This window comes from Eriocheir sinensis, chromosome 34 (assembly GCF_024679095.1).
Source record: "Eriocheir sinensis breed Jianghai 21 chromosome 34, ASM2467909v1, whole genome shotgun sequence".
Taxonomy (NCBI): domain Eukaryota; kingdom Metazoa; phylum Arthropoda; class Malacostraca; order Decapoda; family Varunidae; genus Eriocheir; species Eriocheir sinensis.
The window spans coordinates 12088733-12115887 of record NC_066542.1 but is presented as its reverse complement, the minus strand read 5'-3'; the positions used below and the strand labels follow the sequence as shown (position 1 = coordinate 12115887).

General features: G+C 40.7%; 2 protein-coding genes across 6 annotated transcripts in view; both read left to right on the top strand.

Annotated features, from left to right (window-relative positions):
- Positions 1-1643: 1643 nt before the first annotated feature.
- LOC127007213 (uncharacterized) lies at positions 1644-8060 on the top strand. Its single transcript, XM_050877924.1, has 4 exons — positions 1644-1887; positions 2146-2211; positions 4243-4335; positions 7438-8060. The coding sequence occupies exons 1-4, from the start codon at positions 1657-1659 to the stop codon at positions 7540-7542; spliced, it is 495 nt and encodes a 164-aa protein (XP_050733881.1). The 5' UTR covers positions 1644-1656; the 3' UTR covers positions 7543-8060.
- A 1164-nt stretch (positions 8061-9224) lies between these two features.
- Positions 9225-27155, top strand: part of LOC127007086 (isoleucine--tRNA ligase, mitochondrial-like) — a 24462-nt gene continuing 6531 nt past the window's right edge. The window contains exons 1-21 of one of the 5 annotated variants that reach the window (XM_050877660.1): positions 9225-9328; positions 10112-10734; positions 11233-11355; positions 11683-11797; positions 13174-13248; positions 13546-13709; positions 14042-14176; positions 14408-14639; positions 14927-15093; positions 15659-15764; positions 16454-16608; positions 17113-17273; positions 17476-17611; positions 18034-18197; positions 18474-18617; positions 18809-19028; positions 20009-20115; positions 20261-20406; positions 20680-20864; positions 21607-21691; positions 22233-22569. In XM_050877660.1, coding sequence (XP_050733617.1) covers positions 10492-10734; positions 11233-11355; positions 11683-11797; positions 13174-13248; positions 13546-13709; positions 14042-14176; positions 14408-14639; positions 14927-15093; positions 15659-15764; positions 16454-16608; positions 17113-17273; positions 17476-17611; positions 18034-18197; positions 18474-18617; positions 18809-19028; positions 20009-20115; positions 20261-20406; positions 20680-20864; positions 21607-21691; positions 22233-22366 — 2997 coding nt within the window. In that variant the 5' untranslated portion in view covers positions 9225-9328; positions 10112-10491 and the 3' untranslated portion in view covers positions 22367-22569. Of the gene's footprint in view, positions 10735-11232; positions 11356-11682; positions 11798-13173; positions 13249-13545; positions 13710-14041; positions 14177-14407; positions 14640-14926; positions 15094-15658; positions 15765-16453; positions 16609-17112; positions 17274-17475; positions 17612-18033; positions 18198-18473; positions 18618-18808; positions 19029-20008; positions 20116-20260; positions 20407-20679; positions 20865-21606; positions 21692-22232; positions 22570-27155 lie in introns of those variants that run through there. The other 4 variants (XM_050877661.1, XM_050877659.1, XM_050877662.1 and 1 more) reach the window with 4 other exon arrangements.

The following is a 27155-nucleotide window of genomic DNA, read 5'->3' as shown; positions in this document are numbered from 1 at the left end:
GTGTGATGCCAGGAAATTCGTCAGTCATGATTATGAATAACTTAAAACAGTTCGTCAAATCAGATCATTAGAGTGGTGGCAGCATGTACCGTACTCGAATGGTTTCAATAACTGCCCAGTCATACAATACTCAAGTTTGCCTATTTCTTTCATCAATTATCATCTGGAAGTCGTCCACCACCACCATCATGATTATGACTATCATATACTATATATATTCTTCATCAAGAGTTGTTTAACTATAATTGGCTATCATGGATGGGAGCAAGGAGTGGTTCAATCGAAATCGACTTAGCTTGTCAACAAAAGATCCGTCAGACACGCGCAGCCTCGCACTGCTGGAAGGTCTAGTCGGCCCAAGGTCTGGCCGCTTCCCCTCCCCACTTCACTCAGCCATACCCATTACCTGTTGGGCTCTCGTCCGCGCTTGACCGCTCATGTTGCGCGGGGGGCGACGGCCCCAAGCATAGAGCTTACAGGATGAAAATCCAAGCGCCAAGCGTTCTTGTGGTCTTGCTGACCTGGCTGAGAGCGACAGGGGGCTTCCCCTACAGCCTGAAGTGGGGAGTCTGGGGGCAGCTGGAGGCAAGGAGGAGCCTGGTGGCGGTGGTGTGGTCGTGGCTGATCGTGCCTATGATATCCACTTTGGCGCTGGCTTGTATCTTCAACACGCCCGTGTTCAAGGAAGGTGTCGCCGACACCAGCGCTCGCATTCTGAATTACGTGAACTACAGTACCTCGACGCTCATTTTCTTCTACCTTGTCATAAGGCGCTCCCGTTTGGCACTCATCTTTCGGCGCCTTGAGGAGGCTGGCGTGCCCCTCCGCCGAAAGTTGGTGCAGTGGGAGGATGGCGTGCAGCTGGTGTGCTCCACGGGCATGCTGGTGGGCCTGACGGTGGCCACGTTGAACTCCGTGAGTAATTTCTTTATCAAGCCAATTACGAGGCAAGTGATAATGTATCACATCCCCGCCACCGCCTGCGACGTGGCCATCGAAGTCACCGCCCTCGTCCTCAGCCTCTTGCTCTACTTCCTGCTCAAGGTGGTGAGCGTGGAGGGCGAGGCGGTGGTGACGGCGGTGACGGCTTCCATGCTCGCCTGGAGGGGGGTCGTCGGCCCCCGTGGGCAGGTCAGTGTAGCGGCTGTGATAGGGCCTAGTCCACACCGCATGGATGGATAAATAGATAGATAAATAGATAGAGAGACAGATAGAAAGATAGATAGATAGATAAATAGATAGAGATGAGAGATTTGAACAAGGCAGACCACACTGACCCGATGATTTGTACCACGTGTGCTGACATTGAACCTAACCAAAAGTAATCATAAAGGTAACAGCAATCAAACAGTTACCAGAGCATTAACCCAAGACCTTGGCAGATATCTTTATTTGAAGGATGCAGATTATTTAAATTAACAGATCCACGGTAATCATCAAAACACGAGGTGTATAGGCTAGTTTGCTTCAGTCTAACATATCCATCTCTACTCTAGTCCCTTACATTTCATTTGGAACATCAAAAAAGATGCCTAATTCTCACACTCTGCCCTCTTCCAGCATAAGAAGGGCTATGGGAAGGTGTGGGTGTGCAGTTCGGCGAGTGGTGGCGATGGTGGTGGAAGAGGAGGTGGTGGACGTCAGCCCGTGGACGAGATGTGCCGCCTGGCCTCACGCCGCCTCCTCGAACTCGACGACATAGTGGGCGAGGTCGTGGCCTATGGGGGACCCGCTGCCGGCATGATATTACTCTGCAGCGCCGTGAATTCCACCGTCATGATGTACCTCGCTATCTCCAAGTTCAACTACTACTACCTGGCGTTCATTACCCTCAAGGTGCTCAGCGTCGTGCAGGTGACCTTCGTACCGGACACTGTGTTATGCAAGGTGGGTCAGGTGTGCCCAAGTGTGTGTGGTCGAGATGGGGTTTGGGAAGGGCTCAATCTGATTACAGGAGGGAACAGAAGGTGGTCATATTTTAGGGATGGGGTAGAAAGGGCTGTATGACGGGACAGGCTTATGATTTTACTCTACTAAGATGTCTCTCACTGTTATAGGAGGAGAAACGTTTGTGTGTGTGTGTGGTTGGTCGTTAAAGCTTAATAGTCCCCGGAACGGTCTTTAACGAGCAGTATTACTTCGCAGAGAGAGGAGAGTCTGAGGCTTATCCGGCGACAACTCGCCTGTAACCTGCATTGCCCTGCCGTCGAGGTGAGTTCAGACCTGCATCATATAGTTATTGTAAGTCTTCGTCTGTTGGTTTATTTTTCATATGGTAGGATATTACATGGATATTACTTTCTCCTCACCAAAACTATAGTGATACGTCTTGTTTATTATCTTATATTTGTTTTCTTCCTTCTTTTCTTTTCCTTTTTTCTTCTTTTCGTTTTTCTTGCTCTAGTTTTTGTTCTTTTTCGTGCTTTCATCTTTTCTTCTTTGTCTTCTTTTCTTTATCTTCTTTTTCTTTCTCTTCTTTTTTCACTGTTATTTTTTACCCCAAAATTATTCCTTGCTGATTTCCCAAGTTAATTCTCCTTCAAACAAAGCATCTAACACTTTATTTTTTTTACTCTTGTTGTCACTATTAAGGTCACGTTCCATCACAAATTCAATAGGTCACGGGTCCCATAAACCTTTTCTCTTGATTCACTAATACCTTTTTTTATCGTTAATTCGTCAAGGCTAATAAGGTTCACTGCACATTCGATCTTGCAACCTATGAACTGTTATGCATTTTTACCCTTCTGGAAAAGTTGAATTACATATGAGTCAATCTTAATCCTGAAAACCTTTGCATGTGTAGACTTTTTAGTAGGCTACACGTTTGTTATGACTTTCTCCTCAGTACAATTATAGTAATACGTCGTTTATTTTCTTATTTTTCTTTTTCAGCTTTACTTCTCGTTTTTTGTTCTTGTTCTTGTTTTTGTGTTTTCTTTTCTTCTCGTTCTTCTTGTTCTTGTTCTTCTTCTTCGTCTTCTTCTTTTGCACATGGTTAGTTGGGTTCCTGTATTTCTTGAGGGCTGCGAATTAATCTGTCGACGTAGCTTACAAAACATTACACAATGCATAATCAATAACACACGAAAGAACGTAGTCCCCCTGATCAAAAAATAGGTTGACGGGGAATATTAACGTATCGTGCGCTGGACCAGATGGATGACAAAATGAATGATGAAGTTACTGATTGGACATGGACTGCAAGACTAGGCTAGGCTACGGAATTGATGTCCTATATAAACTAGAATTACGCCTTACTGTTAGTCATTTCACTCAATTATCAATGCTTGGTGCGATGTATTAGTTCGTTTTCAGTCAAGACCTTCCACGGTGCCTTTGCGGGGTACAAAAGGCGTTATCGAAACTGGAATTACGCTTAACCACTAGTCGTTTCACTCAGTTTATCAATGCCTGGTGTGATGTATTAGTCCATTTTCACTCAAGACCTTCCACGGTGCCTTTGTTGCCATTTCATTTCGTACTTGCAAGGGCGTAGCAAGCTGAATTCCACCCGACCACTTAGATTGATGTAATTGCCTCCCTCGTATCAATTCCCCACGCCATTGTGAAATAGCTGCACATAGATGTTGCGAAATTACATATGGTTATGGCGTTCTTGTGCTCCATAATGCTTGTGACATGTAGGCTTGGTACTACTGACTTTCATTGATCAACGGTTCGTCGTGTAGAATGAACTTAGAGGAACTTCTTTACTATCATTATTATTATTATTATTATTATTATTATTATTATTATTATTATTACTATTGTTATTATTATTATTATTACTATTATCATTATTATTGATGTTCCTGCTGTTGGTGTTCGCATTATCGTTATTATTATCCTTATTGTTATCTTCATCATCATCTCTCTCTTTCTCTCTCATCCATTTCACGTATAATAATTCAGTCCTCGTATTCTTCAGTGCTCTTAATAAATCTTCCTCTCTTCATCCTTTCCTGATATTTTCTAATTTTAATATCCATCGGTACCTACAACGGATATATAAGGACCAAACGCGAAATTGGCTTCTCTTTCGGCCTCTCGTTCTATTTTCTTCTTTTGGGGCAGCGTCTGGCAGGACTTTTTATTAATATGTTTGTTTGTTGCCCTTGAGCTGTCTCCCTTGCTGTAATAAAAAAAAAGGCAACAACTGAGGGCCGAAGCAACGCAGAATTTCGCAAGCATATGCCGTTGATTTCACCGATATCCTACTTCCCATTTTCTCTACTGCAGGCGGCGCTGAAGGACGTGGAGAAGGTGGTGGCGGGCAGCACGACCTTCCGCGTGTGTCGTCTGTTCACCCTCGACCGTCACATCATCCTTTCGGTAAGCAGCCCTGCATTCAGAAATAGAGCTGTCTCCTGAGCTATCATATCTTGTCTCTTACTGAAGAAGCGCTCGGCAGGCTTTTGTTTTTTTTGTTTGTTATGCCTTTTATCTATTTCCATTGAAGTTAACAAGTCCTCTGTGCATGGGTAGTTAAATATTTGTTTGTAGGCTACTGATAATTTCCTTGCACTATTGACAGCAAAGATCGAAAAATTATAGGACTCACACACTCACACTAGGCTTTCGTAGGAGTTATAGGCATTTCCATGAATACTTTTATGGCCCTGGTGGTAGTTTGACAAGGCTTCTGTACCATGAATATGAAGAAAACACTCATGAGAACCCAATTAATTTCCTTTTAGGCCTTTGGAAGTAGTTGATGTGAGAGGCGGAAGCGTCTGAGAAAACCAACCTAAATCATAAATCAGAAACTGTGATGGGTGAAGTTAAATGAAAATGAGGATTGTTATGTTGGCGTTACTAGTATTACCAATGGAAGCCTAGTTGACTGGAGAGGTGAAGATCGTGGCATTGAACTAGAGTTACACCCATCGCATCGAACTGCACTTTCCCCTCTCGAAGATGGAGATAATGGGTGCGAATATCTTACTTTTCTCCCATCCATTATTTTCTTTATCTTCTCCATTATTTATTCATTCATTTATTTGCTATTTTTCATTTTTCATTAACTATTTTCTGCATTATTGCTTTTGTTATTGTCTTTAACACGCTTCATTTTAAGCTCTTTTGATGCCAGTGATTAAGGATTTTTTACTGATATTCGCTTCAAGGAGATTTAGGATCATAGTAAAAGTTGAATCTATGCCTTTAAGAATCTAGGTATATGTTTGTCACAATGTATTCGCGAGTGAGAGAAAAGTAAAATTGGTGAAGCGATCCGTAGATTTAATTGTGTTTTTTTTTTCTTTTTTTTTCTGTGTGTGTGTGTGTGTGTGTGTGTGTGTGTGTGTGTGTGTGTGTGTGTGTGTGTGTGTGTGTGTGTGTGTGTGTGTGTTCGCAGTCAGTTTTGTTCCTTGGCTAATGTTAAAGGTAAAACAACTCTTTATCACACGTACAGTTCTTAAAATCTCGTGTAATTATAAAATCCGAGAGTTCAGCCGTGCTACGAAATTTTGATAGTCTATTAATAAAAAAATAAAATAAACAATAGGCTGTTAGTCTCTAGTCCTTAGCGTTCCATCAGTTTATCTTCTTTTTCTTTCCTTATGCATGCGCGCCTGGCACAAAAGAAAAGGCATACTATAGAGGTTTAGTTACTTAAAGAAGTTTTACGATACCCGAACTTGACTTTCAGAAACTCCATGAAACAAAAACAAAAAAAGTGGATACGCATCTTTTTCAATTAAGAGAAGCGCTTTTTTTTTCCTTCTTCTTCTTCTTCTTCCTCTTCTATCCTGTACGGGCGAGCTTGTTTGCATTTTTGTTGTTTTGACGTAATTTTTTTTAAAGACTGTATAGTGAAGGTGATTATATAAGACTTACGATTTTCTTGGTGAACTTACAACAATAACAACAGCAACGGTTACTACTACAACTAATAATAACAATAATAATAAGAAAAAGAATAAAGGATGAAAAAAAAGAAAATACTGAGAATAACATTTTTTTGTCGTTTACCATTTATTTTCAAGGTGTGTGTGTGTGTGTGTGTGTGTGTGTGTGTGTGTGTGTGTGTGTGTGTGTGTTCAAATACCTTTAATTCCCCCTTCCACCCTTTATCTACGCATTCCCTTAACTATCGAGGTTGTCCGACGCCTCCGCTAACGAGACGAATCCGAGCATTGATTATCGGTGGTGGCGGCGGGAGTTTTAACAGCCTGCCTCGTTGAGTGTTGATGGGGACGTTAATTACCCCACCATCGACCCCACACCCTCAGGAAGACGACAGCTTCTCCTATAGACACCTCCCTTCCTTTCTTCGCCTATTCGTTCCTCAGAGTTAATATGACGGGCTCACTTCCCTCGATTTACTTTTTTTCACTCACTATAGGAAGTTAGGCATCACCCGCTATGGACTTCCCCTCCCTGCCTCAGAAAAAAATGGCTGATATAAAGAGTTTCGTATATTATATTCTTCCCAGACTATACACAATGTTTTCTCCTTTCCACACAACAAACGAAGTACCCTACTGCCTCCAAGCTGTTTCCTGGCCTTATACACTTCCCATCATACCCTTCTTGCCTCAGAAAGATGATTTATATGTTGCCTAAGCCTTACTATTCTCAACGTTTTCATATTTTCACACAGCATACGAAGAATGGCTTAAGCTCACCATACAATTCCCTGGCACTAGACACCGCCCATCACTCCCCCTTGTACCTCAGAAAGATGTTGTATAGTGCTTCATATGTTGCCTCTCCGTAACTATACTCAACGTTTTCAGCTTTTCACACTACAGATGAAGAACGACTAATATTCTTTATGCTAGTTCCTGGTGCCTTACATGCCATAAAAAAAAGGAAGATCCAGTACAACTAATTCCCGTGTACCTGTATAACGAGACTTGTAATTTACTTGTTATTTATCTATTACTTTATGTACACCCATCTCTGTACCGAAACAAAGACCCAATGTTACGTTTACGATCGAACTCAATTAAACTTCCTCTGTTCCGTCTGGCTGATCAGGGTGACATCGTTAGCAACTAGACGGCTATGGGCGGGCTTGTGTGTACACGAAAGTCATTATCCCCAGGCTGCAATTACTCCTGACATTGGCCAGTTCGACGAAGGCGTATTAATACCTTGCTACTACTTTGCCTATACTCTTGTCAGTTCTCCCACCCCTGGATAAATGCATTTCATCGAGTTTGTTGCATCTCCTTCCAGTTTGTTTTATCTTGTATTACATAATCCATTTAACTATCTGTCATATCTAGGCCCGCAACTTGTTATTTTCCTCTTATTACTTACTATCGTCATACTTCACACAGTCACGCTGCTCCTTTTTATCAACCATTTCTTTGTTCAGGTCCTGGTCATTATATTTGGGATGATTTTCTTCGTAACTAGTTGGCTATAGATAGACTTGGGTGCACACCTGAGTCCTTAAGCACAGACTACAATTATCCCTGACAGGTGGCCAGCTCGGTGGTGACGTACCTGGTCATTGCCCTGCAGTTTGGGGTTTCCGAGATTCCTGGACGCCGCTCCCAAGCCGCCGTCAACTGCTCCGCCACGTGACTGCCATACGTCTCTCCGTCTGGTGGAAACGCTCATAAGGAAGAATAAGTTATTTATCTCCATGGACAGCCGCTCACATAAAGGAAAACTACTTATTTGCCACTCCACTCGGAAGCAAACTAATACCATAAGTAAAAGGGTCAAGAAGTAATGAGCCGGCAGATGCGGAATGTCCCAAAAATTACTTGCTGGACAAGTGAAATGTTTCTTGGCTTATCAGTAAAATGGAGGCCTCCCCATCACACTGTTCGCACTGGCGCAGGATCAGCAGATCTTCACCCAGACAAAATGGATTGTTAATGCATTTACAGATTAACATTATATCAATTTATCATGTGTTTTAAGTAGTGATAAGGCCCATTACACTGGTGGCAGAGGTGGAATTTTTCAAAAATTGTCAGTACAAATGCCTAACACGGGCGTTACATTGGTGGCAGAGATGTGATCCTGTATAGGCCCAGTTACGGTTCCCTGGGGTGCAGTGATGGCCTACGTTTTCTTGGGAGCTGTTAAGCAGATTCACGCTATCCTCAGATTAATATATATATATATATATATATATATATATATATATATATATATATATATATATATATATATATATATATATATATATATATATATATATATATATATATATATATATATATATCTGACCTCATTTGAAAGTCGGCCCCAGCAAAGAGATATATGAGACTGCTTGATTACGTGATGAAATGACTAGCTATTAATTATATGCTACGTTTTGATGCGTTGATTTCTATTTTTTTTTTTTTTTTCGTTTGTCAAATTTTCAGCGTGAAATTTGGTTTTGCATAAAATATTACGTAGGTACTCATCTAGAAATCTGTCCCAGCTTAGGACCGCCTTGAAAGTGCGAGCCATTGATTAAAATTTAACACGGTTATTGAAACTGAAGCAAATTACAGCAAATAACAGACGACATTCGAAAAACAATACAGTAAGATTTCTGAATAAAAGTTGTACGAGATTATAGACGATAGTATAGTATAAGTATACATATAGTCATGTAAGTAAAATTATATTGTAAAAGACGCAGTAAGAAACACTGTACAGCTAAGATGAAATACATACTGTGATATTATGCATTATGAGGTGTTTATCTTCCACATGACTGTTTGACTTTGCGGTTACGGTCTCTGTTTTTAAACCTTCGGTAATGCTGTGTGTAATAGGCTACTGTATGATTTGTATCTTTCCACCGTAAGGAAAGATGCTCACAAGGGGCCACATACAGCCATTTTGGACATGATAAATAAAGTAGGAGGCTTGTCTTCTCATCAGCTCCCCGGGGTCTTCTAAGCCATGATAAAATTGCTAACTGCTCTTCTGAAATTGTTAACTGCCTGTTTCCACTCCTCCCTTTGACCCGCTGCAAGACTTCCTACTCCAGAGGCAAGAGGGAAAGTAGAGAAAGATGAAAAGAAAGAAATGAGGAAAAGGAACTGAGAAATATAACGGAAAATGAAAGAATAAAAAACAAACGAGAAAAACACCTCAGTTCAGGGTGAAGTGTATAAGTGTGCACTGTGAAGTAACTGTGTTGTGAAGTATAGAAGTGTTGAAAATGAGGACCTAAGAAGCGATACAGAGCGGAACAGGTCAAAAGAAGAAGACGGAAAAGAAGACGAAAGCGCCGTTGAGACCACGAAACTTACGACAAAAACATCAAAACAAAGCGAACTGTGAGACCAAGACCAAGACCAACACGTGTGACGGCGGGCAGAGCATCTCTATTTTTCTCCTCTTTTAAGCCTCAAAACGCGTAAATATAAAAAAATAACTACACATTGGAGTCCATGAATGCCTGAGCTAAGTTATCACATGTCTTGCACGGCGTGATAAACTTGACGGATGGAAATTTGGCCATAACCGGTATTATGACGAAGGTTATAGGCCGGGTCACACGAGTATTTACGTCGGCAATTTTTGACGCGGGTACTTTTTCACGCCGGTGATTTTGCCTCCGGGCGCGTTTAGGTATATATGCAGAGCGGCAGCAGGTAAAGGCAATTAAGAGATTAGCAAGGCAGTTAAATCTTCTTTGATGTCTTGCCGCCAGCTGCACTTTTGGTGATTGGAATTCTTTGAAGGGGTGTGTGTAGTTGCATGTGTATTTGTCTGTGTGTACATATGTGTGTGTGTGTTGGGGGGGGGGAGTGTATCTCTCATACACGCTAAAAGTAATAACGTAAAGGTGTATAAAGTCCATTGAAAAGGAGAGAGAGAGAGAGAGAGAGAGAGAGAGAGAGAGGCAGAATAGGAAAAGGATTAGGGGGATTAGAAGGGAAAAAGGGGGAGGAGGAAGAGCTGAAGCGTTCTCAGTATCGAGAATGCAAGACGCGCATGTTCGTCTTCCTCCATATCGAGAACACAAACCGTGTTTTGGACTTGCCGGTGCTGCCGATGGCAAAATTCTCGAGATCGATGATAAAATTGCCAAAATAAATGCTCGTGTGACCAGCAGAAGATGTTACTCTATCAATAGACAGAAGAAACCATTTATTTCCTGAAGGTTTTAAGGTTAATAGAATACATATGACAACAGAAGAGCAGTTGATCAAGTAGGAGACAAGGAAGAAGAGAAGGAGAAAGAAAGAAACTAATGTGAGCAGGATAGGAAGAGTTCACCTTATCAATATTCAGTATATGGAAGGAAGAAAAGAAGAACAGTCAAGCACATCGGAATAAAAACAAAACAAGCGTAAGGAGGAGGAAGAGAGGGAGAAAGACTAATGTAAGAAAGGAAAAGTTCACCTTATCAGTATTCAGTATATGGAAGGAAGAAAAGAAGAACAGTCAAGCACATAGGAAAAGAAAATCAAGTGTAAGTAGATGGAAAGAAGAGCAGTCAAGCACATAAGAATGGAAAATCAAGTGTAATTAGGAAGAGAGGAAGAAAGACGTGAAACTACCCATCAGTCAGCCATGCCACCATACAGCGCCGCTACATGTGTGACTGCTGCTGTTTTGTCGCCTCGCTGCAGCAGATGGAGGACCATCGGCCACACTTTGCGGCAGAGAACATTTTACAGCACAAAGGGAGATCAGAAGAAGGGTAAAACTGAGCCATCCACTAGCTATTCAGCCACAATCCAGCTGCCCCGCACCACTTTCCCTCTTAGAGTGTCAGCTGCCTCCAGGACACAGCTAGAGGCATCTGTGCAGCAGGTGTAGTATTTTCTCTTGTCTTCTGAGTTCAGGCATAAAATAACAATCACAAACACTGCAGGACAGTTTTGACTCAATGTACAATTTAACATGATAGTTATTGCTATATTTGTGATCGAATTCATCAAAGTGCTCATGTACATTAGAGGAGTTCATTTGTTTTATTTAAAAGGACACCCACATGTTTCTTTACTGTACCTTTGTCCAGTTTAATATATATGTTAGGGTACTCCATAGCTTATGACAACTAATTTTTCAGGTTTATTTTGTTTTTAAGGTTAATGTATTTGTTCAGGTAAGGTTTATGCGGATAGGTGAGATTTCTTGTTACATTAGGTTGGGCTACTTTGTTTGGTTGGGTTACTTTATTCGACATTGACATTTCGAGTTGATAGTTTAATGGGTGCTTAAAGTAATGAAGTACACAAGTGAAAGCCCTGGATATGAAGATAATATACATCTTATGTGAAGAGATCAGTAACGTTGCTGTTTTCTCAGGCTGCCGGCTTTGATTCACTCTATGCATGGCAACGGGGACAGGACCGAAAAAAGGAGTACGTGCTGCATGATGGTCCACCTTATGCTAATGGCCGCCCTCACATCGGTCATGCACTCAATAAAGTAAGTACAATGTTTCGTTCATTAACTCGCATGCACTTTATTTATGATTCCACAGACCTTGCCTCTGAACTTATGTCCCCTCAAAAAAATTTCACAGTTGTGCCCAGCAGCTCCCAAGGCTGGCCCTGCATAATTCTCCAATGATTGTTTTTCAATTTTATCTTCTTATCAGCTCAGTAAAATTCTGTAATTGAATGGTAAACTAAGATTATATTCTTGTTCAGTATTATTCATCTTTCACTATTTAAGAAGTGAGTAACAGTAGTTGGCTCCAATAATACACACTCAGGTAAAAATGAGTCAGATTTACTTGTTATGTTCTTACAGATCCTGAAAGACATCACACTGAGGCAGAAGTTGCTGCAAGGTTATAAAGTGCATTATGTTCCTGGCTGGGATTGCCACGGCCTCCCCATTGAGCTCAAGGCCACACAGCAGACAGGTAAGGAATAAATTTGCCATTCTAGAATGCATAGTTGTCCTGATGGCATGACAGTTGAACGATGTTGCTGTCCCAAAGAGAAGAGTAATTAGATTAAAATATTGTCATCAGTTTCATCATCATTGATTCCATGTTTCCCATCTTAGTTTCTGTGCAAAGATACATATCTCTTGCATTACTAGCTACAGTAGAAGTCCAATAATCTCAATGGCAGTGGACTGGTCATTCAGATTATCAAATTGTTTGGATTATATATTGAGATGGATTCCTGAAAAAAAAAATCACAATCAGGAAACAAAGACCTGATATGATGTTTTATAATTCGCCATTAATACATAGAATTGTTGAACAGCAGTTTTAGATAGGTAAGTCAATGTAAAGATAATAAAGGCACAAAAAGTAAAGCAGATTTATGAAAATGCCAAGCAACAAGAACTTGCCACTGGAAAGGCAAACCCTCCGACAATCATGGAGTCGAGTTGAGACCTCCTGAGTACTGTATTTCTACTTAATCTCTTAACTTTTCACTCATATGTAATAATATGATCTAATATCACTGTACTGTGTGAATTTCCTTAAACTCTATTGTAGCATTTCCATAGCACAGCACTGTCAACCTTTTTTTGGTAATTTTGAACCCACTTGCTCCTCTCTCACCACAGCCAGCTGAGTATGAGTAGATAAACATTGCCGTCTTGCCAGCGTTGAATATTTTATCTGAGGTTAAGTCGTGTTCTTGAACCAGCTGTGAAGACATGTCACCATAAACAACAACTGCACCTTTATCAGCATAGTGGATAGTGGAAAGTCAGTATGTAACAAAGATTATTACATGGCTCATATCCCGTCCAACCCCACCATAGGGAATAAATGGATGTTAACCGATGATGATGATGATTATTACATGCTTCCATTTCTCCTTTTTCACACCAGCACTTGTAGAAGCTATGGGATCCAATACTTCTGTTGATATAAGCGAATATACAATATTTGGTTGTCAGTTCCCAGACTAAATTCAAATCTCTTCTGAGTCTCCTGTTTTCATCTATTCACATATTCATGTATTCTTTCATGTCTCTTCTCATTATCATTATCATCCTGTCCTCCCATTTTTCATACCCAGGATGAGAAATCAAAATGACTCCTGCCAAAATTATGTTAAAAAACTTTCACAAGAAGAGTTTGGAAAACATTTGTCAGAGACCCCTGGAATGGGTACTACTGCTGTCTCTTTGACAGATTGAAATAAATATTGTATGTTAGGTTTAATTGGAAAAATTGTAAATAGCACAACTGCAGAAATTTAATGTGATACAGCATTTTATATGCATAGCAGGGAACCTATTACAAAAGATGCATTTTTAAAAACTCAACAGGCAAGGAACAGAGCAAAGCAGCAGGTCAGCAATCATCAGCATCTTTGACCAATCCCCTGGATATCAGGATTAATGGCAAGTAAATACTTTATTCATTTATTTGTTATGTTTTTTACATACTAATTTACCTGATTGTGGAGCAAATGTGTAAAAGTCTATAGGGTCTAGTGAAAGTTTATCAAGTATTTGAACTCATGCAATTCATACGATTAAAAAAAGACACTAGGAGCTCCTGCTTAGCAAATAACAAGAAGTAACAATTATATCTGAACTTTTTTGTGTACTAGACATATATTGTTTAACTATATAAGCTCATAATGTACTGAATAATGCTAATAACTAATTTACCTTTTGTTTTCTTTATCCTGATAGCGAGAAAGTTTGCCGAGGAGACCTTGGAGGTGCAACGTTCGGTGTTCCAACGCTGGGGCCTCATGGCTGACTGGGGCAACATATACCGCACGGTGGACCCTCACTACATCACCCGTCAACTCCATCTTTTTACAGACCTCTACGAAAAAGGATATATTTACCAGGTGACTGTAGAGTTTTATTTTGAGTAATGATTAAGTTTGTGTGTTGACCACTTTTCTCTTTGGAGGAGTAACTCATGTATTTTCATGTGGTAGTACTACGCTTCTCTATAAAAGGTTTATCTTTCTCCATTTAATTCCTTCCATAGTATTGCACCTCTTATTGATTTCTTTAATTAATAGAGTTTAAATCTTTTACATTAACCAATAAAAATGTGTAGTTTTGGGGTAAGGTCTTTTGCATTTACAAGTATGGATGTACAGTTTTGGGTCCCAGTTTGGTACTTGAACAATTTGCGGAGCCAATAACTATAATGTTCAAATCTGTGTTTCAGGACTACAAGCCTGTGTACTTCTCCCCCAGCCTTCAAACATCCCTTGCTGAGTCAGAACTAGAGTACCAGCCACAGCACGTCAGTCCATCCGTGTTTGTTGCCTTGCCTGTCACTTCTGCCTTGCCGGCCACTGTGGTGAGTTAGTAGTATGGAGAGTATGTGCTGCTCAGAGCAGAAATATTTGTTGAGTAGTTTGTTCTCAGTTTGACTAAAATTAATTTTTAAATAATAGTCTTGAAAAACAGTCATGGAGTTCTGCCACTTGCCTTTGGTTGTGAGACACCACAAATTGTTAATACTGTAAATTAAATTTGCCTGTGAAAATGACAGATGACCAAACACAGACCTGGCTCGCATTCCTTACAGGACAGATTGCCCAGCCCTGCAGAGTCCCAGCTCTACCTACCCATCTGGACTACCACACCCTGGACTTTGCCACTTAACCAGGCCATATGCTTTGCACCTGAGAAGAGTTACCTCCTGACATGGGTGAAGTGGGGAGAGCAGAACTTGGCATTAGTCTGGAGTAAAGAGCTTCTGCATGAACTGGAGAGAATAGTTGGAAAGGATCACCTAACTGTCTTGGGTCACCTTGAAGGTTAGTAAGAATATGTATGTACTTTTGCTCACAACAAATGAAGATCCTTGGGATAGTGTGAAAAAAAATACTCTTCATGAAAAAAGGATGAGCTGCTGTATTTTTATTAGATTCTGCCTTGTAAATACTCAGTTTTGGTATATCAGTCAAGTAAAGATAAACCAATGCAATTTCAGACAGCAACAGTAAGTCAAACTCTTAACTATTAATTTTATTTATGGAGAAAAAACAGCTCAAGGGTAATAAACAAAGAAAGAACATACACCACCTGTTTCATGTCTTCTCAGAGGAGGAGCTGACTTCCATTATGTACCGAGCACCCTTGGGCAAGCAGGAGTGTCCTTGTTTGCCAGCCAAGCACGTTACAATGGCCAAAGGTACTGGCCTTGTCCACACAGCCCCAGCCCATGGCCATGATGACTTCCTGGTGGCCTTACAGTACAAACTCCCTGTGGTGAGGAATTGTTCAAGAGCTGCCATAACCATACCACTTTGTTATGATATTCCCATGAATATTTTGCTCTACATCCCTCTCATACTTCTTCATTTTTTACAATGTCATCCCTGCACACCCTCTGTATGTTTTGTAGCACACTCTTTTCCACTGCTCTCTCCCTTGGTATTTTTGCTCTTACCATTGAAAAAAAATTCTTCCATGCAGCAGCCTCTGGCTGCATGCGCCCAAGTATTTTTTTTATTTATTTATTTATTTTTATTTTTCATTTAATTACTACTTTCACAGAGCCAGCAACATTCCTACCTTCTGCCATTATATTTCTCACCTTCCCAAAACATCTGACTCGCTTACCATGCTTACCTCCACCACTTCAAAATGTGTACTTTTCTTGTCAGAGTTACATTTTGTTTCCTTCATTTTCCTCAACCAAGGTCATTTTTCTACACTGACATTCACTATTTGATTTACATTATATTTCTAGATATCCCATATTTTGTTCATCTATATATATTGAGTTTTCTGTACACCTTTATATGTAGACATATGTGCTGCCTATTCTCAGGAGTGCTGGGTGGATGAGGAAGGGAAGTACATGGATGGGGCTGGACCAGGACTCGCTGGATTACCAGTATTGGATGAAGGCAACAACACGGTCCTCCAGCTTCTTAGTATGTCCTCTGCCTTTTTTAGATCTTGGGCTGGGTGTGTGTACTTGTTAGGACTGGTGTTTGAAAAAGAGTGATGAGTGGAGAAGGAATGAGCTAGAGAGAAAAAGAGAGAAACTTACTGCTTTTGGTCCAGAAGTTAGAGGAACTGGAGTCACATATTTCTCCCAGTAAAAGGGTAATAGTATTCAGTATTAGACAGTGGAACAGTATTAGACTATGGAATAGCAGAATTTAATGTGTGAAGGTATCATGTTTTTATTTCACTTGGCAGTTTTACTTCAGTATTCATGTTTCCTTTTATTATTTAGACTTAACCCCCCAACCCTAACATAATGCAGGAAAAGGAATTTTGTTTATGAATGATAATGATAATGGTGATACATATGAAACATTTATTTATGACCATAATTACATGTTAATGCACTGGTCTCGCATCCATGGCATTTCATACCCAATGCCTCATTTCTTGGACAAGTTTTTTACTATTTTAACTCTTTGACCAAATTCCTGCATCGGGCGTGAGACCACTGTTTTTCTTACAATTTTCTTAATATATGGCCAGCCTTTATATAATACAAAGCTTTTTATGGTCAGCCTTTATATAAAACAAAGCTTTATAAACAGTAATGATTGGTTAAACATCTTGGTGGAACAGATATCTCATGTATCACTCTGTGGCAAACACACAGAGAGCACAGAGGGTCCTGGGGGGCCTTCACTGCTGCTGGAGGAGGAGTGCTACACACACTCCTACCCTTATGACTGGCGAACACAAAAACCTGTCATCATCAGAGCCACCAAGCAGTGGTTCTTGAATACTGAACGTGTCAAGGAGGCGGCCCTGGTGAGTGTGTGGAAGCATGGTGGTGTGCTGCAACAGTATGCTGATGGATTAATGATCCCAACACTCATCATCATCATCATCATCATTAGCCATTCCAGTTGGTTTACCCAAGTTGTAATGCCAGCCAGTGATGGATACACTCCCACATATTATCTCTGTTGATTATTTCCAACTTAATTTTAATTGTTAATGATATACAAAACAACTACATAGGAAACATGAGTTATGGCAAACAAAGGTCCTGCAAGGAAGTGACAGGTGTAAAACCAAGTGTGAAGAGTAGGCCACACAGACACTCTGCATAAATACAAATTTGGTTTATTCTACATATTGAGACTTTGGCAGAAATAGGTTTATCACATACATGGGAATTTACATAGACTGAGCAGAGATATAATGAGACCCTAGTGTATACTTAAGAATTCTATGAATGAGAGATAACATTTAAATGAAGCGAGTGAAACTATTGTGCAGTATTTTCATCTGACACTCCACTTGTGGCAGGCTGCCCTGGAGGAGGTTGAAATACTTCCTCAGCGGCTGGAGGCAGGGATGGTCCGGCAGCTGCAGAGTCGTCCCTACTGGTGCATCTCCCGCCAGAGAGTGTGGGGCACACCCATCCCTGTGTTTTATGACCCTAAAACCAGCCACCCCATAGTGGAACGGTGAGAACAACAGGCTCTTGCTATTCCCAGCTTCATCATTTGTGGGTTTGTAAATTTTGAGGGAAATTTTAAAAGGGATTTAAAAAAAAACATGAAAGTATCTCCTACATTTTTCATGATCAGCAAAAGCCATATATTAAATCAAGCTGGCATATTGCTTATGTTTAATCTTTAAAGGACTTTGACCTTTCCCCTCATACAGAAGCATCATAGAGCATGTGGCTGGAGTGTTAGAGAGGGAAGGAAGTGATAGTTGGTGGAATAAAGGCGAGGAGGAATTACTTCCCCCAGCATTTGTAGAGAAATTGAAAAAAAATGGCAAGCCTCTGCCCAAGAAGGTGAGTCTTGTGATTCTACTTCAAACTGAGTAACACTGTTCTAAAATCTTAGCAAAGAACTTTTATTTTAAAACTGCATTAGCACAGTGCCCAAAATGAACACCACTGAGTGTTGGAGTATTGAACCCATGCTTTCTGAGTATGCCTCTGAGTGTATGCTGCCCTGACTTATAGTCAGAAGGCATGGGTTTGATCCCCTGGCACTCAGTGGTGTTCAATATGGGCAAAAACCTCTGTTGATGCATAGAAATAATTTTATCTCGGACAAAGAATGTTTTGTTAATATGAAATCATGGGTCTTATTAAAAAAAAAACAATATTTCCTATTATCAGAGAAAATTAAGAGAAGTCGCTGGTGAGATAATTTAAGAAAATAAGAAAACCCAAGGCTAAAATCTCATAATTTTTCTCTGCACCATCAGGGGTCCGATATCCTGGACATCTGGTTTGACTCGGGGTCTTCATGGCATTGCGTCCTGGGGGCACCAAGAGCTGACTTGTATCTGGAAGGGGTGGACCAGTTCAATGGGTGGTTTCTCTCCTCTCTGCTTACCTCTGTAGCTGCCACCGGAAAGGCTCCTTACAGGTATGTGCCATGTATCCCCAGTGTACGGATTGGAGACCTGTCTTAACCTGAAAAAAAACATATTTTAATGTACAGTGTGTTTAACAATCTTATTTGATTTGGCAAAAGATGTCTTGAAAGTGATGAAATATAACTTCCTGAGTATTGCATATTGCTCCAAATGTCTGTTCCCAAGAATGTTTTGTGTATGTCATTCTTTTCTTCATAGTGCTCTATGTTTACATGTGTATATCTCTTCCTTATAATGCTGTGTTTGTGTGTGCATCTTTCCCCTAGAATGCTCTATGTACATGGGTTTGCCCTAGATGACCAAGGTCGCAAAATGAGCAAGTCCCTGGGTAATGTGGTGGATCCAGAGATAGTGACTGATGGTGGCAGCAACCTGTCCAAGGATCCTGCATATGGGGCTGATGTGTTGAGGTGAGAAGAAGGCAGAGGAGGACCAGGTGTAAAGGGAATTGTTTGAAGAGATTAAAGAGTACTAAGGGAACAGAATGTAATAAGGAAGATGAAATAATGACTAATGCCAGAAACAACCCATGAAGAAATATGACACCTGGTGCTGGTGTGATCATCGGTGTACAGATAAGAATTAATGTTCTATGGGACAGGTGGTGGGTTGGCAGCCATGCAGCTGACCACTCCACTATGAGTATTGGGCGGCAGCACTTGGAACAAGGGAAGGATAGTGTGCAGAAGATACGGGCTGTGCTGAGGTTTCTCCTCTCCTCACTTGGAGACTACCAGCCTTGCCAGCACAGCCTCCCTGTCTCGGACCTGAGACCCATTGACCGCTACATGCTCCATCTTCTTCATGGTCACACTCAAAAGGTTTGTTCTGTCTCCTTATAGGTAAAACCAAGATGTTCATTCCATGTCATTACAACCACATCCAATCCACTTAGCCTCTGCCATATGATTTATAATCTGCCTTTTTCACAGCCACAGCCAAATACTGTGTACTGAAATGAGAACAAGATGTGTAGGATGCTAAAGATATACATCTACACCTATAGTGTTTGTTTTGTTTTTGTTAGGTTTGGTTAGGTTAAGTTTAGGGTATCTTCAAACACATGATAGCCAGCACCTTACGGTATAAATCAACAAAGAATGACCTCACTTTGCTGTATAGAAAGTCTCATTAGTAAGAAGCATATATAAATTTTCTGAGTTAAGACCTATAGTGTTTGTTTAGGTTTTGTTAGGTTAAGTTTAGGGTATCTTCAAACACATGATAGCCTTAGCCAGCACCTTATGGTATAAATAAAAAAAGAATGACCTCACTTTGTTGTATAGAAAGTCTCATTAGAAAGGAAACATATATGAATTTTTTGGGTCTAGACCTATAGTGTTTGTTTTGATTTTGTTAGGTTATGTTAGGTTAAGTTTAGGCTTTAATAAAGGGGATGTTAATAGGGTTTTGGTTGTAAAAGAGCCAGGCAGGACACGTAGTACCGGTTTTAAGCTAGATAAATTCAGATTCAACAAAGACATAGGCAAGAATAGGTTTACCAATAGCGTGGTGGATGAGTGGAACAGGCTTGGCAGTCATGTCGTGGGTGCCGCTACCTTAGATACATTCAAGAAGAGGTTGAATAAATTAATGGATAGTGAGGTTAGGTGGGGTTAGGCTTACAGGAGTTGCTTTGTATAGACCAACCGGCCTCTTGCAGACTCCTTACGTTTATATGTTCTTATGTACTACTACAACAATCTTTTTACCTTTCTTCCTCCTCTTCTGCCACATGAACTCTGATTTCTGCCAGGGTGTGTGTGTGCCTAGTTTGTCTCACCTTTCTCATCTTCCATAGGTCTGGATGCACTACAACAATTTCCGATACAATTGGGTGACCAAAGTGTCACTGGCATTCATCAACACCACCATCTCAGGTTTCTACATATCCTCCATTAGAGACAGGTGAGAATGAGAGGGTGACATTCATAACATGCAGCTTGTATTCTGAAAATGCAGCATATCTGAATTGTTCCCATCTTACAATGTATCACAAATTTGAAGTCTCTGGCATAAGCAAGGTAGTAGTGTCACATCTTCCTCACTGCAGGTTGTACTGTGATGCTCAGCTCAGCAGCAAACGGATGTCAGTCCTGCTGGTCCTCCACCACCTGCTACACCAGCTGTTGCTGTCTTTGGGCCCTATTCTTCCCCATCTAGCAGAGGAAGTAGCACAACACCTTAATAACAACAATGGTGGGAATGTAGTATATTGATGGATGCTCTGGAGCCCTACTGTATGCTGTATTTGTGCTTTTCTTTGTTCTTTTACTCACCTTAATAATTCAAAAATTAACTTTCCATTCATCACCTTTACTGATGAACTCAAATATATAGAGGAGTTTCAACACTCCAAAACTGAATTGGCAAGCTTTAATGTAGTGTTTGTGATGATACATTTGAGCATTGCATAGTAATATGTATTGGTATCAGCCCTATTTTGTGGTTCTGGCAGTGAATGTCTTTCAGATTGGAGAGTGTTTCATCAGGTGACTGTTGAGCCACCCTCATCCTGGCATCAGCCTGAACTTGCTAGTAGATTTGAACGATGCCTCAGTGTGCGTGAAGAATTCTTTCGCTCCTCTCCTGACGCGGACTGGGCCAAGCTGCAGGTTCACATCTCGGCTGGAGAGAGGCTAATGGAGGATCTTCAGGTGGGTAATCAGTTGTGAAATATAATTGGTGGTGGTCAATGTCCTTATTTTCTCTTATTTTCATGCATATTCTAATCAGCTCCCACTCACTTTCCTTCCCCTCAAAGTTTCATCTTGCATTACATAAGGTCTTTTTCTGCCACTACTGCATCCACATGGTTCATATAGGCTACTAATTTATTTTTATATATTTTTGTAGATAACTAAACTAGCTCAAAACATTGCAGTTAGAAAACTTTGAATGTAAATGAGCCACATAATGCATAAGTAATTACAAACTGTGGCACCTTGGTTATCAGAATCCTTTAATAAAAGTTTTACATAGACTATTACATAGATAAATAGTTGCTCTTACCTTCCTGGCAGGCTATTTGTGTTGTATGCACCTTGTTTATAGCTCATTTCCAATGCACATACTCATGATTGCTGTGCTACATTCTAAGCCCATATCTTTGATGCGTTTGAGAGTTGGGAGGGTAATTCTATTTCTTATAAGTGAGAAGTAATGTATATATTCTGCATATATTGTTCTTGTGATAAAGTTTTATATAAATTGGGCATAGTTTTCGAGAATGCAAAAACAAAATATTAGAAAAATGAAAATGCAATAGACCCAGTTACTTCATTCTATTGAAAATATGCTAACATTAGGCTGACCATTAGGTCCCTATGCATGGGATTGAGGGAGTGAGAGAATGAATAAGTGCAACAGTAATTCTCCCATTTTTTTTCTCTTCCACAGTTGCTACAGACCAGCAAAGCATCTTACCAGTCTGGCTTGTGTGAGCTTTTACAAGTGTCACATGTCACACTAGAACCTTGTCAAGGTTAGTCAAAGTCTTTAATGGAGGAGAGTGTTATTAATTATTGATATATTTATTTAAATTTTTATTCATGTTACTGGCTAAAGGAGATTGCAGGGGAAGGATTTTCACTAACGGCTGTCCATACATTTCATCATGCACTCCAGTCTTGCTTCATTGAACTTATCTGTTACTCCTCCATTAGCTTAAAACCTGACCTTGATACCCTTCCTCCACGAGGGTTTTGACACACCGGGTGACAGGGTTGAATTTCAAAAAGATTATTCATCCCCTTGTATTAATGAGAACATTTCACTGGATATAAAGTTACCATAGAGATCATTGGAGGGTCATTCATACAAGTTTTTTTATAATTAGCTCTTTTTATTCATAATTTTTATCAATTCACAGCTGATCCAACTCGGCTGTGGGATTCAATTTGCAGCTTCTTCATCCGAATTCTAGTGTTCCCTTTCCTACCCACCTCAGTGGCAGGTTGTTGTGTTATCTTGATGTAATGAATCCCTTTTATGTTTTTCTTGCTTTTTTAAATCTTTTTTTGCAGAGAATGAAGAGAATTTTACACTAAAAGTTTCCAAGGCTAAGGGAGGCAAATGTCTGAGGTGTCGGCGATACACAGCCCAAGGAGGAGCAGAGCTTTGCTCCCGCTGTCAGGACGTCCTCTCCTCACAGGGATGATGAATGGGTGCAGCTTCAACAGCAGGTTACCATGGGGTGAGAATCAGTATACTTACATGCTGCTTTTCCCTGGAGGTAGACATTTAGTCATGCTAATCTGATATGACCAGTGTTGCAGGCCAAGATTGGAATATATAAGGGTACAATGCACACCTCCGTGTGTGTGTTTGTGTGTGTGTGTGTGTGTGTGTGTGTATAATTCACCCATAGCCTGATCACAAGCTGGACTTGTCATCACCAGCAAGGCCCCTCCCGATTAGAGCAAGTTAGTCGATGAGCCTTGCTGTGTAATTCACCACGGCCTGATCACAAGTTGGACTCGCTTTCGCCAGCAGGTACCCTCCCGACGAGAGCAAGTGCTCATTACCATCGATCTCTGGGTACTGCCAGGACCTCACACACCACACATTCCATTCCTCTTGCTCAAGGGGGGATGGTAACCACTCCTAGTCAACCGAAAGAATCCAGACTGAGCGGGGCTCGAACCGCTGCCTGTTTGGACGTTAAGCCTTGCACCGCAGTGCTCTACCGATTGAGCCGCCGGAGTGATGTGTGTGTGTGTGTGTGTGTGTGTGTGTGTGTGTGTGTGTGTGTGTGTATACAGGGGACATGCATACATGCATGCACACACACACACTGCTTAATGGTCAAGTGGATAAATGCACTTGAATGCCATTTGACAAGATGAGGTTCACCCACTAAAGTAAGGTTGGGAGCATATGCTATAGCTGTGCATGGCAGCAGTGCTATCTCTGTCCTATTGGCCCTTTGATCCTGTGGTGGGAGAGAACCCAGTAATCCGACACAGGGCCAGTGTATCATCTGGGTTGCCACAGTATGCCTTTCCCAGGTTTTCTCAGGTTATTGACCATCGTGAAAGGAAGGTCGAACAGCCGGGTGGGCTGCACACTGACTGTCCAGGCTGGGATCTGAACCCAGGCCAACAGATTTGTTGTTAGGGATGCTAACCACTGCACCACCATGGTGTACACACTGTTCAGCTGAAAACTTTTGCTGACAGAAGCAAGAGGAATGGTGGTGTGTGGTGTGAGCAGTTCCAGCCATACCCACACACCACCGTCCTTCTTGCTCAAGGGGGATAGTACCTGCTTCTGTAAACAAAAAGTCTTTTCAGCTGAATAGTGTGTGCATCTCCATGGTACAGTGGTTAGCATCCCTAACTACAAATCTTTGAACCTGGGTTCATATTCTGGCCTGGGCAGTCAGCATGTAGCCCACCCAACTGTTCATCCTTTCTTTCAGTTCTCATAAATGTGCATTTAATTAATTCTGGCATGCAGAAAATAAGCCTTGCTCGAGGGTTCCTATCTCGATTAGTTAAATTTAAGCTAGTAATGTAGTCATTGAGTCATGAAAACTGTGAAAGATAACGTGGTTACTAGAGACCTGTGTGAATCATTCACCATGGTCGGATCATGCATTGGACTCTTGATTGCCAACTGGTTTCCCCTCTGAGTGAGCTTGGAGTTCAAGTGACAAATCTTGGGTACAGCTGGAACCTCACATCACACCCAGGAGGCAGGATACAATCCCCCACTGACACCTGGCACCCTAGTGCTAATCGTGTGTGTGTGTATTTACCTAGTTGTGAAATACAGGAAAAGAGCCACACTAGGCTCGTGCTGTCCCGTCATCATAACGCTTATTATCCAGTTTGGCTTTAAATTCATGAATCGTTTTTGCACGCACAGTCTCCCCGTCAAGTCCGTTCCATGTTTTTATGGTTCTGTATGGAAAACTGTATTTCTTGACGTCTCTCCTACAGTCGCTCTTCTTCAGTTTCTTACTATTCCCTCTTGTCACACTCCTGTCACGTACATCTAATTCTTCCCTGTCCAATTTCTCCAATCCCTCTTGTATTCTTTATATTGCTATTAGGTCCCCTCTCTGTCTTCTTTCCAGTGTTGTTAGTCCCAATTTATCCAGTCTTTCTTCGTAAGTATGTTCTCTCAGAGTGCCCAGTAGTTTGGTCGCTGCTCTCTGTATTCTTTCCAACTTTCTAGTTTCTTCAATCGAGGTGACCACACTAATGCTGCATATTCCAGTCTTGGACGTATCATCAATGTTATTAGTTTCTTCACCATTTTTTCGTTTAGATATGTAAATGCTGCTTTTACGTTTCTAAAAAGATTGTATGTTTCCCCAGTTATCCGATTTATATGCTTTCCAAAGGATACCTTGTCTGTTATTGTCACTCCCAGATCTTTTTCCTGTTTTTTTTTCATGATTCTTTCATTACTCAGAGAGTAGTTCCCCGATATTCATCTACTGCTCTTACCAAACTCCATCACACTACACTTCTTTGTATTGAATGTCATTTACCATTTGCGTGACCATTCGCTTATTCTGTCGAGATCCTGACTTAGGGCTACACAGTCTTTTTCATTAGCCACCCTCCTCATTATTTTAGCATCATCAGCAAACATATTCATATTGCTTGTCACCCCTTCTGTCATGTCATTTATATATATTGCAAACATAATCAGAGCCAACACTGATCGTTGGGGGACTCCACTAGTCACTTCCGTCCAGCTTGATTTATTGTTCCTGATTACTGTTCTCATTTTCTTCTTCGTTAAGTCTAAAATCCAATACAACATCGAACCTCCCAGACCTCCAACATGATTGAGTTTCCATATTAATCTCTTGTGGGGCACTTTATCAAACGCTTTCTTTAAGTCCAGATACACGCAATCTGCCCAACCGTCCCTCTCCTGTATTATATCAATTACTCTTGAATAGAAGCTTATTAGATTAATTACACAAGATCGTCCTCCTCTGAATTCGAATTGACTATTTGTTAATATACTGTTGCTTTCTAAATATTCCTCCCATCTGTTTTTTTATAATTTTCTCACACATCTTGGCTACAACACTTGTTAATGACACTGGCCCATAGTGTGTGTGTGTGTGTGCATAGTCATGTTTAACTAATATTGTTATAGTATCAGTGTAGGTTACCTCACCATGCTCAAAAAGTTATGAACAATGATAAATTATAAATTCCCACAATTATCAACATCTCCAATAACCGATAATACGAGTACCATAAAATTTCCGATGCTAATGTTATGAACAGACATTCACCCAATCCTATGACTGCCTTACAAAAATAGCTCAGTATTCCATCAGAAACATATATATATATATATATAGTCATACCGCACCCTTTGCCATTACTTGGTTCCAAAAGCCATCACGTAACCCAAATGATTAAAAACAATGTAAAACTATAATAGGTTCACCAGAATCTGAAGTGTGCATGATATAACACCGGCAACCTGCCGTCACACAGCGTGTCTGTTTGTGTGGATAACATATGATAGCCTATGCCTTGGAAACAGTCATCACTATTAATGATATGCAAGCAACAATAACAAATAGCATCAGTTATAGTTGATTTTGTGTGAAAAATTATTAGTACTGCCACAAACAGCTGTTTTGTTAATATGAAACCTGCTAATTTTCTCACTGGTGAACAGCGCCAAGGATGTCTAATTATAATCAGCGACCTTGTAAATTAACTGAACAACTGCTTGGGAGAGCAGTTTGACAGCGCTTGATAATGCACACCTCAGACTTGGGTGAACTGACCATAGTGCGTATGTGTATATACCATACAATATGCACGTATATCATATCTAACAATAGGACCATGTGGAAAGTGATTTGCTCATTTGTTTGTTTACCTCTGGTGAGGCTTAGTTTGGCTAATGGCGTGCTACCAATAACAAACCACCTCGCTAACTCGGACTAATAGGGGGAAAGGTTGGTCCGACAAACGCGAATGTCCAACATAGATGGATTTACCCCCCCAAAAAAACAATGAACCTTAAAAGCAATATCTTCACCCCATACTCCTCACAAACTCTTGCCATAGACACACCATGGTCCAGCTTGCGCAGCAGCTCTAATTTCTGATTTATGGTCAAGTTGGTGACCTTCCTCTACACCCCACTTGGTCTTGAAGCTCTTGGGGACATGTTGGCACAAAAAGTCACACGTGTCAATCACAATCTGGCTTGAAAATAGTAGAAATAACAGCAGCATCCACGGGGTGCTTGCGACGCTGCGATAGATAGATATATATATATATATATATATATATATATATATATATATATATATATATATATATATATATATATATATATATATATATATATATATATGAATGATGCTGGCCCAGACCAAGACTTAGTCATTGGTCGTATGTCGTTACACAAATAAAGACTCACCAGAGGTAAATGAACCTTGAAAGTGAGCAGATCACCTAATTCCCCTTCTACATGCTGCTATTGTTACAGTAAGATATACATGTGTATTGTATGGTTTAAGTAAATTACAATATGGTGCTGGTCTAGACCAAGTCAGTATGGTGGCTTAAAGTTGAATTTGACCTAAATGCAAATGGCATAAAGCAGGGTACAGCTAATATCTATAAATATTTAATTTTACCACTTTTGGTATGATGGTGTAATACCAATTAGTTATTCTCTCTCTCTCTCTCTCTCTAACACACACACACATACATACACATCGGTCACCGAGCTCTGAGCTCCTTCCGTAGGGGAACAGCTGGCTGTCTCGAGAGAGACCCGCAGCAGACCAAGAGGTGAATTACACACACACACACACACAAATTTTCCTTACCAAGTTGGCTACAGATCCTAGGCACAGCTACTCTGATAACAACACCTAGAAACATTCTAAATGTGTTATGTACATATAAAAACCTGAACACTGGGAGAAGAGAGAAAGACAATGA